This window comes from Ptychodera flava, chromosome 22, assembly GCF_041260155.1.
Source record: "Ptychodera flava strain L36383 chromosome 22, AS_Pfla_20210202, whole genome shotgun sequence".
NCBI lineage: Eukaryota > Metazoa > Hemichordata > Enteropneusta > Ptychoderidae > Ptychodera > Ptychodera flava.
Genome location: NC_091949.1, coordinates 12,551,411 through 12,572,870, shown reverse-complemented (window position 1 = coordinate 12,572,870; position 21,460 = coordinate 12,551,411). Strand labels below are relative to the sequence as shown.

The following is a 21,460-nucleotide window of genomic DNA, read 5'->3' as shown; positions in this document are numbered from 1 at the left end:
ACATGGCTTTGCCATAGCCAATCACATCACTTGTACTTGGCCTAGCTTTCAGGTCAACTGATCAGATAAGAAATTTCAGCCAATCACAATCATGGTAACAGATGACAAAATGGACAAACCAATCATTTTTCTGTATTACAAGTATACAGTATAATATACTTTTTATTAAGTTTTGCAGTACAGTTGTCCCATTAAAATAAATCATGCTAATTATAACAACACAGGAAATTTGAATGAAAAGTTCTACTGTGAAGGTCATATCCTAAATGAAATTGATCAAACCTAGATCAAAATAATATTATTAGCACCATGGGATGAAGCTGACACATTACCTGGTCTGTTTGCAACTGGAACTGCTAGTTGCCAAATATTGACGCAACTGTAATTCCACACTCAGTTAAAATTTCAAAAAATGATTATAAAATCCATTTTTAGGGGTGTTATCTAGACAAAACTAGAAAACAAAATTTGAAGAAAAGAGGGACTTGAATTTTCATTGTAAAAGGAAACGCAGAGTGCATGATTCATGTATGGAGTATCAAAGTTTGAAAGTTTATTAACCTTGCAGCTGCTAGGTGCAATAAGCATTTCTAGGGTGCACAAACACCTCCCAGTCTTCATGCATGCATGAATTCAACGTCTGTGCATTGAACAGAATATATGGGACACTTTCAAAACTGATTGAGTTTTGCAGTAAAAACTTGACAAGTAAGCCTGTTTGCCATATATTCAAAGCTGTGGTCAACAAGCAAGCCTTAAATATGCATGTCAAGAGAGTCTTGTTTTAACAAGTACATGGTGTCAAGCTCTGCGTCTTGGTCTATGATATTTAATGTAGTTACAAACAAGGTGCTAAAACTTCAAAGAGTTACACTTCAACACAACATGCACATCTGCAAGGGACATTAAAACTAGACAGATTAGATAAAAACCTACCATATGCAACCATACACTTCACATCAGATAAAATAGCATTTCCTTTATATTACCAGCTGCAGTAGAAATTAATGGGACAATAATTTACTATATCAAAATTACACAATTTGCACAATAATGCCAAGTTCATGATTACTAATAGTATATATCTATATGCCCTTGACTTGCTTTCATATAGAACAGTTTTGTGTCAATCCAATCACGGAGAGGCTTGATCAAGTTGGAATCTGACGAATGTGTGTTGGCAAATATTCTATAAATGCATGTATTTCTTATTTTAATTCATCCATAAGTAACGGTTACACTTACAAGAATGCATCAACCTTCTACGGTCATGAAAAAATGCAACATGCTCCAGTTTGTTTATTGGCCAGACCGATGCAAGTGGCATACATGAAAGCGAAAGTTGTTTGTTACTGCTGCTGACCTATTGACCTTTTACATGATAAGGCCAAAGGTCAATAAACTACGTCACTGCAGTCATGTCATAGAAGGCTCTTAAATGTCGTTAATATAGTACTTTTATTGCAATAATATAAATATGGATGTAAAATTTGATCATTGCGTACAGTTTCAGTTTCTGATATTTCAATACAGCAATAAGAAACCAGATGAATCTTGTTTAAAATAAAAGTTAATAAGTTTTGCATTAAGATTTCCAGATATGCAAATACAATATACAAATGTACAAAGCAATGATCCAGCAAGTTTCTGTAACAGATAATATGTGCATTTTATACAAGAGATGAACCGCTACAATGTCATCATCAATATGCAAATCTAAATGCATCCAGCTGAGATTCTCGAGGGCGGAAGACAAATCTTGGCACCTACTAGTAAAAGTCAGAACATATCCACACACAGTAAATATTAGCCACACACACCACTACAAGATTGACTGAAAGAATTTCAAAGTAAAAATATTTCCCGATAAACATAAAAAAAGAAATATTGCCAATAAAATATTCTGATAAGTATTTCAGTTTGACGTGTACAACGCCCTTGAGATGGCTAAAACCAGTTGAGTAACTTGTCTTGTATGTAAAATGGAACAAAATATTTCATTGGACTTATGGGTGAGTGCGGTTTGGACTGTGGTTGCATATAACCTACATGCAGGCCAGATGCACAACTTGAAAGATATAATCTACTACTTTATAAAACATGGACAATATCTATACAGCCCCCATGATGATATTTTGTTTTTATTGGACCATGATTTTCGTCTGAATTTACAGGTGACACATTTGTAAATTTCCGAGACAGCACTGTTTTTACACTCAAAAAGTCCAAAAGCCCATGAGGTCTGGTTGTGTAGGAATAAGTTAATGGATTGAAGATGGCTCTGAAAAGCTACAACAACTATATGGACTCTTATTTTAAAAAATACACGAGGGGGGAAAAATAATACAGGTTATGCAAAAGTGAGGCCAGCTTCTTTGTATGATGTGAAGATCTTCTCAATGGCTAATGCATAGGCTGCTGAGCGGAGATCAAGGCCAAGATTGTACCTCAAGGCTGTACGCATGATGTTCTGAAACATGAACAAACACACAAGAATTAAAATACATGTATTCACTAATCAATGATTGAGGAACTTTATTTATTTATTGAAGACGCTTTGTGTACAAGTGTAGTAATCTTTCAAAACCTGTTCACGTCATTGATAACAATGCAACCATTGAGGTGAAAGTGTCAACAAAATTTCAATGTCACATGTGAAACAGAATCTACCCAGTAAGGTACTAGAAAACAAGAACATGAATGGGGTAGGCCTATCAGTTCCTATCAATCAGATACCAAGTCAGAGATATTTTAATCCACTCTCAAGCATAATATGGTTTAATTATGATTTTCAATAGTAGACTAAACTATAGTTCCTAGTTTAGGAACATATAGATTGGGAAACGCTGGGAAAAAATGTGAAGGAAAATTTGGACAAAACTGAATTCATTGTAAAAGTCATAGTGAACAGGAGATGCAGTGATACATACGATGTTGATGTAAAAAAAGTTATTGTGAAGCATGTTTGTCTTTGAGTTGGTTTCAAAATTTCACAACTGAGATCGAATTGTTTATTTTGGTATGACTGGGATGTACACACAGAAGCAAAGAAAAAAGATGGGCATCCTTCCTCTACCAGTACCAAAATGGAAATACCCAGATCAAAAACTACAAATTCTGAGAAAATACGTAGGACTGATTTCTTTGTTCAACTCACCCTTGCTGATCTTTCCATGGTGTATGCCAATCCACTGTGTACAATGTCCTTTTCACTGGCACCACCCATCTTTGCCTGGAATGCTTCCGTTGGTGTGATGGGAATCTTGCCGCCATTGCGACCAAACTTACGCTCTAAACTCTCCTGTACACTGTCTGTTAAGTACAAAAGACATAATGTCAATGCTTCAAACCTTGAAATTTTAACTTCACATGGTTAATATTTTAGATTAGATTAGATTAGATAAGATGTACTTTATTGTCCGTAAAAACATGGAAAATTGTCTTTAAACATCAGGACCACTGTAAAAACACCAAATACGGACAACACCATACAAAACAATACAATAGTTACAGACAAACACAGCACTATATTAAAAGTTCCCACTTAAAATGGTGTTTGCTCTGGTTCTCTGGACGGAATCAGACATATTCATATTTAAAATAGCAACTGCTGACGGTATAAATGACTTCTTAAAAAGATTCTTCCTAGCCCTGGGCACAAGTAGACGTCGTCCCGAAGGCAGATATTGGAACTTGTCATTCAATGGGTGAGATTTATCACCAAGAATGGATAAACCTTCCCTACGAAGTGCATAAGTATACAGTTCTCCAAGATCTTTTAACTTTGTCCCGACAAGTCGACTACATATGTTTACAATTTTCATTAGTCGCATTCTCTAATATTTAGAAATGTTTGTCATTACTTAGCCATGACAGGTCACTTTTCAGAGTATTAGTCTGAGACTGCATGGAAATTTTCCAAAAATTTTGGAAAGAAAAAGTTGAGATTTGATGTAATTTGTTAACTGTAGTAAAATCAGGATATAGCATACAAATCCTGTCAAAACTTTTTTCAGTACAGATGTTACATCTTCTTCACCTTCGTCACTTTGATTTCAAACATCAGAATGATATAGGAGACAGAGATATGACTCACTGAGTAGATGGAAGTTGGAGTCTGTTTCATATTTGAAGGTGAGACGGCCGTAGCTGACATGGTTTAGATTCTTCAGCCATTCAAAGTATGACACAGTCACACCACCAGCATTGAGAAACAGATCCTGGAAGACATAGAAAATTACATCACAAAAAAGTCATATCCATCAGCAATCTCCGTACAGAGATTTTAGCGCCGTGGAAAATTATAACCTAGCTGGGGAGTCTCAGCAGTAGCCACACTAATCTCTGCCACAGGCGACGATTTTCACCAACTTTTTGGGTATTGCGCGTTTTCCATGATATGCATTTTCTGTCTTTTTATATATAATACTTCGAACCAAAAAAAATTAGATAAATGAATAGTACACTAGTTTCAATATCCATCCTCGTTTCCGTGAACACTTGCAAAACACAGACCTTGCTCTGGGTTACAGGGATGTAAATTGATGAGGCAAAATGTATGCCCCAACGGCTGTCAGCTTTTCAGACGAGATTGCCAAAGTTTTAGCAGATTATTTATTATTTTTATTGGTGTATTAATGTATTATTTTTACCAGTGTGTGGAAAGTGCAATCTCTGGCTGGATTGCTCCTATCCATTTACTATTTCCGCCATGTTTATTAGCCAGTTGGGCGCGTGCAGGACTGAAAGAAGTCCGAGTTTGGAATATTTAAATTTGCCTGCAGCTTGGTAGGGGTGCGCGGTCAACGACTCAGACATCCGCTAGCTTGGTTCGAATTATCCACGCTGCGCTGCTGCCCCACTGCGCTTCAATCTCTGGGTGGAGGTTGATCCATCAGGTGTAAATCCTTCCTATATTCTTACCGATCAGAAATGATTTCACTCAGTGGATTATTTGACAAATTTATTTCTCTCCACAACTGAAGCCAAACTGTAAATTATTCACTGAGTGGTCACTTAACTATATATGGATAGCCTTTTGTTTTCCATTGAAATTGTAATCTGGTTGGTAAATTTTCTGATGAGACAATCTGGTGCCAACACAGGCCTTTAAGCCTTTCACCACCATGGTTTGTCCCAAATCCATTGTTTTCTATAGTAAAGTTGGACCTGTACACAGGGAACTGGGGGTGAAAGGGCTTTAAGGAGTCTGAAACTAGGGTTATTGTGTAGCTGATTGGCTGTTGGAAATAATTTAAAAATAACAGTAAGTTTCAGCCAACCAATTGGATAACACCTTCTGAGATGCTACACATTAGCCTAAATATCAAATGGAAATTGTATAAGAAAACACGAATCTACAAAAGATAAACAGTTTAAGATCCCATGATATGAGAAACAAGAAAGCGAGTGTGCAAACAGACTTACAGGGATCATTAGAATGCTTCTGTCTAGGAGAATTTTCTCAGCGCCTGGAGTAACTGGACCATTGGCACCCTCTGCAACTATTTTACACTTCAATTGTTCAGCAATCTCAGCGTTGATGGCTTTTTCTGCAGCACACGGAATCAGAATGTCACATTTCTCAGTCAGCAGGTTACCGTCATAGGGTTCGGCACCGGGGAAGCCGACGATAGTGTTGTTGTTCTGGAAGAGTCAAACACAAACAATAACAACAATCAACAAATCTTGGAATATTCACAGTCCTCCTCCACTGTGGAATATTGTATTTATCTTATGTTGTGAAATAAACAGTTATTGACAACTGGAGTTGATATCAATGTATTTCTTTATTGTAACTTGTTCACCCTAATGCCCTGTGGACAAGTCCACAATTTACCAATGACAACAATGGATTTGGGCCAAACCATTGTGGTGGAAGGGTTAACCCATTCATTATCAGAGCCTGTACACTGGGAAACGGAGAATTTTGGTCAAACTTGATATACTACAATCATGAGTGTTTACTGACTAGTAGTCAGTGTTTCTGTTTTGCAGGGACAAAATGAACAAGCTGTTATTTTGAAAAACATCTACAGAGAGTCATGGCCAGCTGCAATTCTAAGACAACCTTACTGGGTAGTTTGGAAATAGAGGTTCCATGTAATAAAGCAAATGTAGCCTTCAGAGCAATCAATTTTCGTAGGCTACCACCACTGCATTTTAACCCTTTCACCACCATGGTTTGTCCCAAATCCATTGTTTTCTATGGTAAAGTTGGACCATACAGGGAACTGGGGTGAAAGGGTTAATTCTGAAACTTATAGACTATTCACAACTGGACTGAAGTAACAACTTTTTTCTTGTAATGTAAAGGAAAACACTGCTTGCACAGTGATAGAAGCTGTCAACTTGAATGTAAAGAAAAAAGACACTACTGTCACAAACTGTGGACTTACCAATTTATAGTTCTCTAATTCCTTGGGGTCAATTCCATTGATGTTGTAGATGCTACCATCTATCTCAGCCACACCGATGCATCTTGCTCCGTGACGGTGGAGGTAACGCATTGAATGAAGACCTACATTACCAAAACCCTGGAATGGCAAGAGACAATTGGATTACTCAGTATGGTATGACAGCATAGTGTTAGTGTTACAGTCACTGACTGATGACCATTCCGAGAAATCTGCAAACTTGCCCAACCTACTGTAGTCGTGCCATGAATCAATTGTGGTGATAGCTTTCGTTTGATCCATGAACTGGAAATTCTCCTGTGATTGTATTTCCACACTCTATGAGCATATATACAACAAATCTTTGTTATTCATATATTCATTCCAAACATTTGCTTCCACAAAGGTGTAATGTAAAGTTGAAAATCTTAGAATGTCATGTTTTCTGCACTTTAGGCTTTTGATACTGTGTGATTCATACGACATGGTGAGACTAATGAAGTAACAGAACTAAGATCATTTCATTGAGTAGCTGTGTGATGTATTTCAAGCATTTGTTGGACTGGCTACAGATGACGTACGTCACCAGTTTGCAAACAAGGATTAAATCAGACTAAAAGAACTAAATTTATTGATGAATTGCTGGGAGAAGTCAGTGATGTTAATCCTCTGTGTCAAACTCTTCACGAGAAATTTTAACACCTGTAATGTGTGCATGTGTGGATCAGCCAATAGGGATGTTCGATAATGAGGTACCATGAGTCAGCCTATAGGGATAGCCCTAGAATGAGATGCCATGGATCAGAAAAGATTAAAAAGGTTGACAAATTACCTGAATGATGAATGTCTTGTCACCCATTCCTGGTGTTATTCCAATTGAACTCATGAAGGATGCTTCATTGATAAAGTTATCAATACCGTGGTAGATACCCTGCAAGACAGAAAAAAATAACAAGAAAATTGATCATACTGTTGTTGTTACATTCATGTCTAAACACCACTGATGAGGAACACTTTATACACCAAAAAGTTGGGCTGATCCTGAGAACTTTGTTACAACTTGTATACCGGTATACTACTAGACAGCTAAACTAAAACAATGAATTGGATGTTATATCCTCCTGTAATGTTGTGTGTTATTCAATACAAATCACATTTATACAAAATTCTCCAACTATTGTTGGTAATAGCATCAGACGTCTTCAGATCCTCCACATTATGGAATGCCAACTTTCATGTCAAAAAGAAATGAAATCTGAAAAACTAAAGTTTTTCTTGAGAAAATGGCCCTTCATATCTTAACTAAAACCACTATGATATCGATACTTATATAAATTTCAATGTTTTTTGATGAGATGTGGTGTGCCATATCTTTTTCTGATTTAATGTTTTCTTGCTTTTTTTTAACACTGAAAGATACATTAGCACACCATATGCTGAGGTTGGATCAATTTTGGGGAAATATTACTTTGTTTACAGTGCCCTTTTCAAGATTTTAGAAAGCGAACATAAAGCAGACACCAAGATCCATGATAATTTAACTTACACGTCCCGTGGCTGATATACGTCCATGGATACCACCCTGACTGATCGGTTTGCCAGTCACACAGGCCGGAGCATTGATGTCATTGTAACCTGTGCAGAAAATATTAATGTTGTTAGACACCATGCAAGAATTTCTCCTTTCAGCAGTTGCCACATACGCTCTACAATGAGCAAATAAATACCTATGGTCTTTGATACACTGGGTCAGTCGACTCTCCTTTGATAAAATTCAAGAATACACATTGCTGTTTCAGTACTCAATATTAACAAAGGCTTCAATTGCAATGATTCAGTTGTGCTTACTTTAAAGAGTAAACAATAAATTACCCATAAGAAGAGCAGCAAGTTTATTTAAGTTTTTGATAGCTTGTGGGGACTAACATTAGATTAGTGAAGTGATTAGAAACTTCACTATGCTAACTGCCAACAAATTTTGTTGGAATTCATTGTCTTTTGAATAATTATATTTGCTTACTTGCAATAAATCACACTTACATCCTCTGGACAGAGGTTCAGTCACTAAATTATCGAAGTCAACCTCTGTTTTGATAATCCTTTGATGTCATTCATTTATATCAATTAAAGCTACTCGTGGAGAAATTTATTTTTGTTATGTAGTTTTGTACCGGATACACTTATGTCAACTGTTGATCTACCACCTCACCACACAAAACCACATCCTGGCTTATATTTCAGCCAGCCATGCTGCGTTAAAAGTCAGAGGTCATATTGACAAGGGCGAAGTAACCTTGATCAAAATGCGAGTGTTTAGCCACTATGATATAGCTTTTGTAGCCCCTCATGACATGGGGTGACAGGTGACATTACAATTTGTCTTGAAAATCTTGAAAATCCCACTTTTGAGACAATTTGGGTACACGACTGTAGTTACCAAATTTCAGTTATTATTCATACCGTTTTAATGTTGCAATTTGATAACATATTCAACACCTGGTATGGTCTTGACCTATTTTATATATCTCCGCAAACTCTGACAAATTATGCACACTGATAGCAAATGTCACTTCAGACATGAATTATCATATGCAAATAAGACATTTCCAGATGGAAGGTACTCAACTGTCTGTACAACATCTACAGAAAAAAATCACAAAAATTGAGAAAACTGCATCACATAAATTCAAAATCCCGTTTGACAGATAAGCACTTCTTAGAAAGACCGAGAACGGTTGAATAATATCTTACTAAATTGGTCAATAGTGATAAGCATGAAATGTTTCAGTCAAATTTACAAGAATAGAGGTAAAAGGTAAAAGGTCACAAGGTCACAAAGGCTGGCATAGAAATATCTACCTGTACTTACCAACTGTATGTGCAAACGTGTCAGCCATCCAACTCATAGTGAGTTCACTTGTTCCCATATCAGGGGCGGGTACATCGACACCGGGGCCTGGATAAATGCACCAATCATTCTACTCAATAAAATCTATGTCTACCGTCAAAAACTTTGATTCAAAGAAGAGAGACCTTACCCACTGTCATTGCATAGGTGTCTGCCATCCAGGACATGATGCGTTCCGAGGTGCCCATGTCGGGGGCTGGTACATCCACGCCAGGACCTACATGTAAAGTACAGGGGGGGTGTAACAGACACGGAACTTGCAAACCAACGCACATCCAAGTGTGAAAAGAATATTCAAAAGTTGACTTTTGAAATCAAATATTTGACACTGTCCATTGAGGTATAAACTGCCCTGAGATAGCATAATTTATTTTTTTCTTCAAAAGTTTGTGAATCAAAGCGATAAGAAGAATCACACTAAAAATTTAGTCACCATGAAATGAAGAACATTAGCGGAATTTTACATCTGATTCAGTAGTCGTGAATACATTTTTTACATCACTAACTTCTCACTGTAGAGGGGACCACAGAACTTTGAAATGTTCTAGATAATGAATCATTCATGGTTACATACATGAATTTGATAATTCGTGCCTTTTCCTTAAATTTCTAGCACATTAATGATATGTGCTGAAGCAGTAAGGAGTTAAACCACTGGAATATCACCTTTTCGCAGTCATACAAACTTCAAAAGCAGCAAGTTCTTTTAATCTTTTTGATTATTAGACAAATAAAAAAGAAATAAATAATCACGCAATTTTTGTGCTGAATGTGACAAGAAAACAGAACGGAATTATTTAAATCAGCAAGTTATTGCAAAGTCGTAACCACGGACATCATCAGGAACAGTTTACACACTGGACAGAGTTCAAGGACATGTTTTGCTTTTGGAAAGATTTGAAGCAAACTGGACATCGATTGATTTTGGATTGATTGTGTGAAATTGAAGTTGAATAGGATCTTCTGATTGATTGATGGGATATAAATAAGCAATGGAAAGAGAATTGAAAACATGATGTAATGAGAATAGCGCTCAAACGTTACATCTAAATCTACATATAATGATAGGCTGTGAATTATTTAGCCAAGCGGTTTTGACTGTGATGTCTTTGCTAGGCGACATGATAGTACTGTACGTTGCGAGTTCAAACCTGATCAAGAATTTACCAAAACATTCAACTGATGTAGAGCATATTGTTTGTTGCTCACGTGCAGTAGATTTTGATGGGGGTTTGTTTGGTGTGCAAGGCATGCAACTAATTTTTTGTTACATCCATTAATAAAGTTACAAGGAAGTCATAAGAAGTGAAGGAGGTATTAAAGTAAGGTTCCTGGAGTTAGAAGATATTCAGCAGCTCACCGACATGGACACCTACTCAGCTACATCCCTTAAAACAGCATAGACTGCTGTACTGAGCTATGACACCTGTGCATGACAGTAAAGGCAGATAATACAACAGTGCAGGTTAAAGCATAGTCCCTCCACAAAGGAGAGACTGTGGTTTAGTCTACAGTTATTTGTTAAGCAACCAGATATAGTGGTTTTACAATTAAGGTAGTATGCACCTCGAAAGTGAAAGAACTTTTACTCAAACTTTAAATCATACTCTTGCAAAGTCAAGATTTAAAATCGGGGGTCACTATGCAAATTTTGGTGATATAGAACAAAATAAAATAACATTTACAGAGATTTGACATTCAATATCGCTACCTTTCCTGTGTTCCATCTGTGGGGAAGAAGTAAATCTTTTGTTTTTCTAAACACTAAGACAGTGAAATTTTACATACTCCAAGTCTAACAGCTTTAAAATGAACCCCAACATGTGGTAGACCAAAAAGTATTGCTAAACTTTGAGAGTCTGAATATCTGTCCCCGAGGCGCATTCTACCTTAATGTCTCCAGTATCACCTTCAACCTGAGCACACCCTGCCCTCACACTTGTATTGACATACAGGTCGTTTGTGGTGTCATCTTTCAACATTCTATAACTGCAGTATTATAATCAAAATTGAATATGTTTTAAATGTCACATTATTCACTGATTATTCTGAAAATAAAAATAAATATGCGTGTGCTTGACTCAGAAATGGACGCCTATGGAACCAAATCTTGCTAAATCAATGAATAACTGAATGGACTATCACTCCCCTCTGTCAGTAATCATAATTCCTGGATTACGAGATTTGGGTTTAGCTTAAAATTACAGCAATCTGTGATTTGATAGGGCTGACACATCTCTCAGTGAATTTTGCCTCTGCAGTCTGTTGTTTCAAATGTAATGGTAAAGACTGACCTCAGTGGTGGTCTACTGGCGAGGTCACTTGGCCAGTTCTGCAGTTTCTGACCGCATGTTTGGGCAACCCTTGCCCTTCTGTGAATTTTCAAAATCACTTCAGACAGACAGAGTCTGTGGTTTGTAGACTAAACCAATGCTTTAAAACGGGAGATGATGAAGAGACTTGACATATTGTTTAATGTCTATGGATCAAAAGTGGGGTGACCTAAGCCATTTAAATTCAAGTAAGTTTTTAATTGTAATATTTCAACTTTGGTTTCTCATCAATGTTTGTGACGTGCATGGCAATGCACTTTGATTAAATAAACACAAAGAGAGAACTACAGAAGGCATTGAACTTCAAAGCCAAATGGTTATGCTAACTCTTCTCACTGCTGTTCAGCTATTTTTGGTTTTATTTATATAGAGTAAACATTACAGCAGTGTCTATATTGGGCTCAACCAAGACAATGACCTTTGACCTTCTGGTTGACAGGAGACATTGGCTGCAAAAGTTTTCTTGAGTGACATAACATTGGGGGCTATAGTTCAAAGTATTAGCTTAATTATCAAGAATCAATTTTGTTTTCTTAAGTTTAAATCATTGCTCCTGGCTAGTCATATTTTATTGTGACTACTTGCCAAAATCTAAGGTTGTTTTTTTTGTTCCATATACATTCAGGGAAGATGAAGGTTTTGATTTTGCTTATATAATTTTGTTTTCTTGAATGGTATTTGTAGACCTGTCAATCAAGCAAGAAAAGCTGATACTGCTGAGAAATCAGGGCAGCCCTGTTCATCCAATCAGAATGACTGATACTACTGACCAATCAGGGCAGCCCTGTTCATCCAATTAGAATGACTGTTACTGAATTAAGACTGCTGAAAGACAACACCACACAGTACCTAACCTGGCTGTCACATCAAAAAAGCACTAAAGTGCATTTTCAAAGATTCTGTTGATCTACATTTATACATAAAGGAGAGCATTGCGATGAATACAGGAACTCAAATTATAAAACTATTGTGAAATACATAGAGAAATCACAGCACACTAAATATCCCTTTTATCATCTCACCACAAGTCAAAACTAAAACAAAACATTAAAATCAAGCATGTCTATACCATTAACATTCAATTAAAATATATCCGTCACACCAAGGAGTTAGAAGGTGTTTTTGAAAGATCAGGATAGTACGTGTATGCTGAATTGGTTCCAGAAAAAAGTTACATTTAAAAAATCTACATCTGTTTCAAAAATTAGGGCAGTTGATTTGTGGTGAACCTAATCAGCATCTACAATCTGTTTTGATGATCAAGTTATCAATTGCATTGTTGAAAATGACTGAATGATTATCAAAAACTAACACATAACACATTGTTTCAGTTTCCATGGTTTACATTGTGAACACACTGTTTTATCAAATTTTTGGACAGATGGACTATTCCATTTTTTGCTTATGTTCGTTCACACCTCAATGTGAAATATACAGCAATATGTTCTGGGTAGATATCAGTCTAGTTTGGAAATGTATCAAACAGTGCTATTTACGCTGTGAAATTGAACTTTATATTTTAGTATCAAAAACATGAAAAGTATATAAACACAAGTATTGTATCTTATACCTTCAAATTGGGAAATATTATTTAAAATTTGCAAAAAACATGTATTGAAAATTTTGTTTGCATATTACTATCAGTCAAAAGTCAACTGTCTAATGGGTCCTGATCATAGAATTAAAACATGACAAGGGGAGGTATCTTTCTGAGAGAAAAACGTGAGCAGTTACTATTTAATGTGTGGAGCATTCACATGGATAACACAACAGACAGTATGTTACAAGGCATGCAGGGGATTATTAACAGAGACAAGTGAATAGACACAAGTTGGCACAGCAGTGTGTTCATTGATTCAGCAACCGTTGGCAGCAGGTTGAAGCGACAGCTGAGTGCTGACCGACATTCACAGTCAATGCATAGCAAAGCAACACACTGTAAACCCTATTTTACAACTCCAATGAAATTATGAGCAACCCAAAATTCATTCATGGCTAAACACTTCACATGCAAAACAAAGCCTGAATCACAGCAAAAGTCAACTTTACATTATGGAAATGAACTACAAGGCAGTTTGCATGAACTTTGGTTATGAAATTCAACAACTATAAGCAATTTTGTAATAAATTTTTTCCAAGACTGGATAAATTGGTGCAATTTGAATAAAACAGGTTTCGGATCTCCAATTTAGGCAATTTTCTTTCAGAAACTGACTTGGCATCTGTTTAGGTACAAGCTGAAACTTGTCAAAAGAAAACCTGAAACTTGTTATATCTTTCAAAACTAACATCCATCAAATGCCCCAATCAAAAAAATTTTGCTCATCAAATATTTCTTGGAACTCATTTTGTACAACATAATTATTTGTTTATTTCAGATATATGTCTTTTGATTTCCTGGGATCATTACCAAGTTCATTACAACTGAAAGCCAGGTGATGGGTCTCACTGACAAACATGATGATGTTCCTTTGCTTAAAGTCTTGACACACAGAACATCAGAGATTTGTCAATGCAAGCCATTTCTTTTGATGGTTTTGATCAGTGCTGACTTTACTTGCAATATTGTACAAACTTTGTGCAACATGCAAATCTATGTACACGTATGTGTATTTATGACAGAGCAATCTAAATGCAGGTCATGGTTTCACCTCTGGAACACTTGAATGTGAGTGAGCCCTCAACACACGGCCTCTTCATATCTATGAAACTTGAAAAAGTATCACAAAAACTTGAACCCTTTCAGAATAAAGTTTTGGAACAATCCCATTGTTTTCAATGTTTGTGATTGGACCTAAACACTGAAAAGAGGGATGAAAGGGCTTAGTTTTTTTCTCTTCACCAACTTACCGATGAAGTTCTTCTTGGCAAGCTCCATGGTGAAACGCCTTGTGATTCTCTCAAGTTCAAATTCAGAATATTTACGAGGGTCAATCTTGACTCCGGCTTTGGCCCCTCCAAAGGGTACGTCTACAACGGCACACTTGTACGTCATCAACGCAGCCAACGCCTTGACTTCATCAGCGTTGACATCCATGCTGTAACGCACACCTGATGAAAATCCAAATTCACAATTTTAATCATCGAAGGGCAACAGATTGAGGAATTCGATTCCAGGTCTTCTGTAGGACCTTCCACCACTTGATTCATCAAACCAGATGCATATATACTGATAAATATTCTACGTTCCTTTAGGTTATATCAATTAATTTTAGCCCAATCTCCTCATTTCATTTCAAACTCAATATCTTGAAATGACTCTTCTTTGATGTAAAAATTTCTGTTCTAGTTTACAAAGTATCCAATTTTTAATCTGCATTATTGTTGCAAATAAATGATCAGAATACAATATCATAGAAGGTGATGCCACCTTTGATTCCTGTACAAATTGTGCATGAATCATTAAATATAAATACACACAGACATACACAAAGAATCTAGACAAACAATAATATAATAAAATTATTTTCAATGATTGCTAGAAAACACAATTTGGACCATGGCAAAGGGTATTGCTGCCTACAATTAGTATGCACTACATCACATCAGCTGTGCTTATCAAAATGGCAGACATATGATGTTATCTGCACAGGACGTGCAGTGTGTGCACAGACCAGCATTATCCAAGTGTTAAATTGCTGCCAAATTGAGTCACTTATGTCATTGAAACTATCGATTTCAATTAACATTGATCTCAACCCATAAAATTGTTTTGCCTACAGATAATATATGTAACAAAAATGAAATGAACTTGAACATTAGTGTTCATACAACCAATGACACTGAAAATGACCTAATTAATCTTACATTGGTACGCACAGTTTTAATACACTCATTGAGGGTTATACATTTCTAGCACTCCAACAGAACACTGAACACTATGGGCAAATAAAGGAGACGTGCTGGTCTTTTTCATCTGGTATTTCATTAATCAAAATTTAACGTAATTATGCAACCAGCAAATTTATTACTGTTAAAGTATAATGCCGGCAACTGACAATATCCATAATTGATGTGTCTCTGAAGCCGTGTACTGTGTTCTTCCGAAAAGGTATGCACGCAGCAAAGATAAGGGCTAATAATTGAATGGGATTTCTAAATTTAGTCACATTGCAATCTAAACCATCCAAGGCTGAATAAATAGTGCTTATGACACTCCGCATCTCAAAAATGTATTATCATCTCCGATCACCAAAAAATATTCATGTTAGTTTCTCAGCCTTTATCAGTGCTATCTTTCATTTTTGATAACTACACCTGTGACAATTTTAGCTTTACATCGTTACGACTCCGACCCCATACAACGTGAATAAATGAGTAACACTATTAATGCTCATGATTTCCTTAAATAAAATTAATGATTGACACGTGTGATTTCTCACTGCTAAATGAAGACGATGGCTGTTATTTAAAGCATCACTGCACATTGAATATGAATTGGATTTTTCAAGGATTTTAAAGGGGTAAAATTTTAAAGTATGATTGGTTTTAACATTGAACTGAAACCATTTGCACACTTGAATGCCATTATGATATCAAAGAGATCTGCAGGTGATACACAACATTTTTAAAACTAACATTGAACAGTACATGCATGTATTCAGCTATCCTTTGCTAGTTGTCAACCAAAATAAAGATGGAAAAAGGATGATCATCAAATTGTTTTTTTCTCAGCCTTATTTGAAACTAAGAGGAAACAATTCTTTGTAGGATAACAATTCCAAGCAAATTCTTGTTAAGACTGCATATATTTCTCGGCTAATTGTGCAGGTGAAGGGCCATGCCTGTCCGCTAAGATCTGTGTGACATTAAATTGACATAAATTATATTGAGATGTACATGTGAGTTCCCATCCAGTGATATTCATACTTCACATACCTCCCTTGGTGGGCGTTCTGTGTTGGCTGTGTTCTGCTCTGTAGCCCTCTATCATCTCCCATTTACCATTGTCAAGTCTAACCGGGAAGACAACGCTGAGAACATGATTGCAGGGTCTCACCAAATCTGTATGGAGAGCAAAACATTGTCACATTGTAATGACGGAAAGGCAAAAAATCTACCAATTTATTACAGAGTTCAGAAGGAACGACTTACAAGTTTATCTTGAACAGTTTAAGACACATTATGACATAAAGCTATTACCAAACCTGAAAAATATATAAGCACCTAGTTTTGACCAGGTAAAGTTGTATGAAAAAAGAAAAAGAGAATTTAGGCCAGTTACAACAATTCTCTGAGGCATCTACCAAATCTAGTGAGGCAATTGTTAAATCCTATGACCTTTAACAGATGACATTTTACAATGGCATTTAACATTGAATAGCTGGAACGTAGCCAAGAGTTGTAGTGTACACAAACTTGAAAATCATTATTACCACAAGCACTTGGTGTAATATCTATTATCTTATGGTGACAAGGAAATATTACTTGACAACCAATGGGGTTTTATAGACAATGAGAGCAAAATGTAATTTTTGATTACCCAGAATTCCTTTGACTCTGTTCCACTTTTCATCTTCTGGTATTCTTCCCATGTACTCATCAACCAGACTGTTGGTACACAGCTTCACTCCTCTTTCAAAGTATTCTTGAACCATTTCAAAGAAGTTTGGGTCATCACCTGTGCTTGAAGCTACAAAAAGAAATGCATGTAAGTGGTACTATACAGACTACCAATGCAAGGGTTCCCACTACCTGATGGTGGCCACTAGCCGATAGACAACTTCACATTACCACAACACAGTTAATTTGGTGATCAAACTGGTGAACAAAGCCATTACCAATATCTTCAAGGTCACCACTGATAGCATTGTACCACTATTTGTTTTATCATATGTACCAGAGACACCTGTTTGTTCTGTTATGCAGTTTACCCAGTCATGTGATGATGCCCCCCCAAAAAAATTAACCATTTCCTTGGGAAAGCTCCTTCCCATATCAGCATATCAGATACATTATCAAATATCAGTAAAGATATTTTATACTTAATTTATATTACCATTAATATTTCTAATATATTTCATATCTCCTGACATCTTGGAACACAGTTATTTTTCCGAGTTTTGGTGAGTTGACTAACAATTGCTTGAACTGGCAAAAAGTCTTTGTAATTGCATGGCTAATCGATGATAGATAAAAGTTTCTGTTGCCAAAGTGAGCCCTACAATATGATTGAAAAATGGTAGCCTATAACCAAGGTACAGCTTACATCTGCCATGTTCAAACATAGTAGTTGCTTTATTCGAAGTAAAATTCTTCAATTTCACTATCATTACATGGTGGTAAACGAGTGGTTGATCAACACAATGTAAACACCGAAGTGTGAGAACTTTTGATAACCATGGCCACAACTTAGATGTCAAATTTATCTAATATGAAAGTTAATATGTAGTTGATAAATGTTTGATAGATAATGGGCTAGTAATCCAGCAGTGAGCAAATTTAGGAATTATATGATTAGAATAGATATGATTAGAATATCACATATATCTCGGCAGGACATTGATTTAACAGCAGTGATTAAAATAACACAGGCGAATAATGGGCTGTCAATCCACCAATGAATTGGGATTATGATAAATCAATCCAGCCAGTAGGAATTATGGACATACATGTTCTGGATACTTTTACAAACCCCACCTATGTTTAACGAACATTCCTGCTAGTCTACCAATGCCTAACTTGGCACATGGATTTAGTACTACCAGTAACTTGGACGACAATATACTACTTGTTCATAAAAATATTACCCGCCTCATAGATCCTAGAAAATTCTATGCCTGAGTATGATGGAGCATCAGTCTTGTGTTTGTCATATGACAATATTGCTATTTTTTTTACCATTGTTTTCAATTGCCAGATAAGTATGCAGTTCTCTGGTATTTTTTGCTTTTCTCCACACTGACTCAGGTGTAATTACCTCAAGTGTGAATGCTGATAAAGATCAGACTATTGGTTGTTCACACCTGTTGATAGGAAGCTCAGATTTTTTATATACTAAATGTGTAATATCAACAACACCTTTTTAATGCTCTTCACGCTGAAGTGTGAATTTTAGATGTTGCCATCACAGTAGTGAGCATTACCGATGTTAATGGAATATTGCACAGCTGGCATTCAGAAATTTGTGGCACAAATTTTGGCTATTTGGACTCATTTAGCTCCTCTTTCCAAACAAGATAGATCTCAAATTGTGGGCGCAGGTTGTTATCAAGCTCTTATTCTCATTATAAAGATATGGATTGTACAAAATAATGCAACTTCACTGCCCTTCTCATTTCCTGGTTTGTCTATCTGTGACATTTTAATCACTGCAGGTATAGTAAATCAATGTTCTGCTAAGATAAATGTGATTCTAATCATATGATTCCTTGATTTATTTACTCATGGATAATTACAAGGCCATTGTTCACCTGTGATTTTTCAACCACTGGCACTGCAGGTAAATCACAGTCCTGCCGAGATATATGAGATCTCTAATCTAACCTTGTAAGTACATCACTATGGGGTCATGACTACAATGGATAATGGGTGAAAGGTTGAGAACTTTTCTAAAGGTCCATCCAAGTCTTTTCATGTATTTTAGAAGGGGTGATCAGAACTTCTTACATGTTTATGACATACAGAAATTACTAAGAAGAGGAAGAATTTCTGCAAAGTATGGCAACAGAAATTTAAATCACAATCAATTATTCTATTTTCATTGTAAATATCAGCCTGTCACTGTACAAACACTGGGTGATGGTATATTTACTCTACACCAAAACAAAGAGGCACTTGATTACTGAACAAGAATTTGAATATCAGTTGGTCGGAGATGTCACGATTTAATTCATACAGAGCAATCAACAAAATCGAATGGCCACTGCATGAAAAGGAAACTAAGTAATTATCAATTATCCATGACAATAGATTGATAAGAAAAGAAAAATTACGATAAATGGCCCAGGAAAGGAAATGTCATACTTTAAAATGTTGTATCACGGAGTTGTCGAACAACAAGTTCACAACAATAGTAAAGAGATGTAATGAACGAGGAGTGGTTTATGATATAAACACAGCATTTTTCCACACACAGGTGTGTCCTTAAGTTGGTGATTCCAGGAAAACCAAACAGGAACTACACCGGGCCGTGGGTGTAGAATGGGCACTATAGCCAAAATTACGTGGCGTTTTGCAACATACTTCCTTTACCGAAGGTAGGGTTCATCGGAGCTCGGTCGTGATCCCCTAATTACAAATGTAATCCCTCCTACAGCTGGCATGATGACGTCGAGTTCACTTTTCATAGGGAATCACAAAAAATACAGGCGCTACTTCCTGTTTACTGTATCGTGAGTCCACATTGACAAACCTGACTTTCAATTGTCTGTGTGGGTGTTGCCGTGCAACGTGAGGCGCTGACGAATATAGAATATAAAAGCAAGTAGTGCAAATCATCTGGAGTGGGTCGATCTTTTGTGGTTGACCTTCATGTTCCGCATTCAAGATTCTTCACACGCATTCTGTGCGCGAGGCAAAGTTCACGAACGCTCCATCCTCTGGCAACGCCATCGATACTTTCTTCAATATTTTGTTTGCTTGCTTGCACTTCCGTCGAATCTACTGAGTTTTTGATGCACGTTCTACGAGCGACTCGCAAACGAAATAGATGAATGGAGACCTCCTGAAAGATTTTTTCGACAGTGCTGGCAAGTATGACACGACGAGATCGATCGTACTTGAGCGTCAACGCATATTTAAATGTACACCGTTTCGCGTTCGTTATCAAAGTCAAGGAAGGTCACTTGTGCTACACTGCCTACCTGGCGCTGGCCGGGCAAGAAAGCGCTCGATATATGAAGTGAGTATTACCCTCTATCTCTGGAAGGATGTAAGCGATCTAGTGAATACTTACATGTGCACAAATTTCTGCAGCTGGCTGATTGAGGAATTGTTGATAAGGCTGGGCTTGCGAGGCCGACCAATTGCTGTTGATGAGACCTGCTGGCATTCCGGCCTTGCCGCACAATCGCACTAGACGCACACCTAAACATCGTTGTAAAGTTAGACTACCGTGTGTACTTGTAAAATACGATGTTTCTAACGAATAATCAGCAAGCGAACGAAGGTCTTGCGAAAACACCGGTACCAATTCGTGAGCGTCAGTTGCCAGAAGCCAGAAGAATCAAACCCGTCTGCTGATATCGGAGGCGTGTCCGTCATGTGATCAATTTTGAGCCAATCACAGTGAATAAAATGAGAATGCCCACATATGACATCATTGAAGTACGAGAATCTCGCGATAATTCGTGTCAGCAGGTGACCATTGTAAACAAATTGGGATCGAACTTGTGCGTAATTATAAATTCCCTATTGTATTTTTCAAATAAAACGTTTGTCACCTTTTATAACAATTAATATGCTTGAAAATGTGAACATGGGGTTGAAGGTAAATAGTCAGCTGATGATGGTTCAGAGAATTGAATTGAATTGGTTTTGATGACATTGGTACTTTCATTCCACTGTGATAAGGGAGCCGTCATTATTTATGGCCTGGGGGGTCGGAGGAATCTGAGGAGGGGTCACTCAAAAAATCGAAAGCTACAAGGGGGGTTGCTCAAAAGTGGAGAACAAGAAAGGTGGGCTAGTCAATTTTGTTGATATGTACTGAAGCATTTAGTGGAGCTACGAATTAATACAACAATAATAGTGAAAATATGTATATTCATACCTGGTATTTGTGTACACACGACACACAGCACAGATGACCTTTGACCTGAGCGCTATCGATAGATGCCACAGCATCGCTACGATATCACAGCTATCATTTCACTAACTTTATA

The 21,460-nt window shown here is 36.8% G+C and overlaps 1 protein-coding gene across 2 annotated transcripts; it reads right to left on the bottom strand.

The window, feature by feature from the left end:
- Positions 1–122: 122 nt before the first annotated feature.
- Positions 123–20,870, bottom strand: LOC139122712 (glutamate dehydrogenase, mitochondrial-like). Of its 2 annotated transcripts, none has more exons than XM_070688332.1 (12): positions 20,533–20,870; positions 17,119–17,268; positions 16,515–16,640; positions 14,487–14,687; positions 9,265–9,351; positions 7,942–8,030; positions 7,228–7,326; positions 6,399–6,536; positions 5,428–5,646; positions 4,097–4,220; positions 3,158–3,312; positions 123–2,470 (listed from the first exon to the last, which is right to left on the bottom strand). In XM_070688332.1, exons 1-12 carry the CDS (start codon positions 20,669–20,671, stop codon positions 2,351–2,353), a joined length of 1,647 nt encoding a protein of 548 aa, XP_070544433.1. In that variant the 5' UTR covers positions 20,672–20,870; the 3' UTR covers positions 123–2,350. The 2 variants fall into 2 exon arrangements, with proteins under 2 accessions (XP_070544433.1, XP_070544434.1); XM_070688333.1 differs by lacking the exon at positions 9,265–9,351 and adding an exon at positions 9,434–9,520 and having other exon boundaries at positions 20,533–20,845.
- Positions 20,871–21,460: the final 590 nt, after the last annotated feature.

What these genes read in the sequence shown, in the direction of transcription:
- LOC139122712 (XM_070688332.1), bottom strand. Translation starts at nt 20,671, where the DNA reads ATGTTTAGGTGTGCGTCTAGTGCGATTGTGCGGCAAGGCCGGAATGCC. An exon ending in CAGAGTCAAAGGAATTCTGG is followed by an intron (nt 16,641 to 17,118) that starts GTAATCAAAAAT and finishes CTCTCCATACAG; the next exon opens with ATTTGGTGAGACCCTGCAAT. An exon ending in TGCCAAGAAGAACTTCATCG is followed by an intron (nt 9,352 to 14,486) that starts GTAAGTTGGTGA and finishes GCATTTATCCAG; the next exon opens with GCCCCGGTGTCGATGTACCC.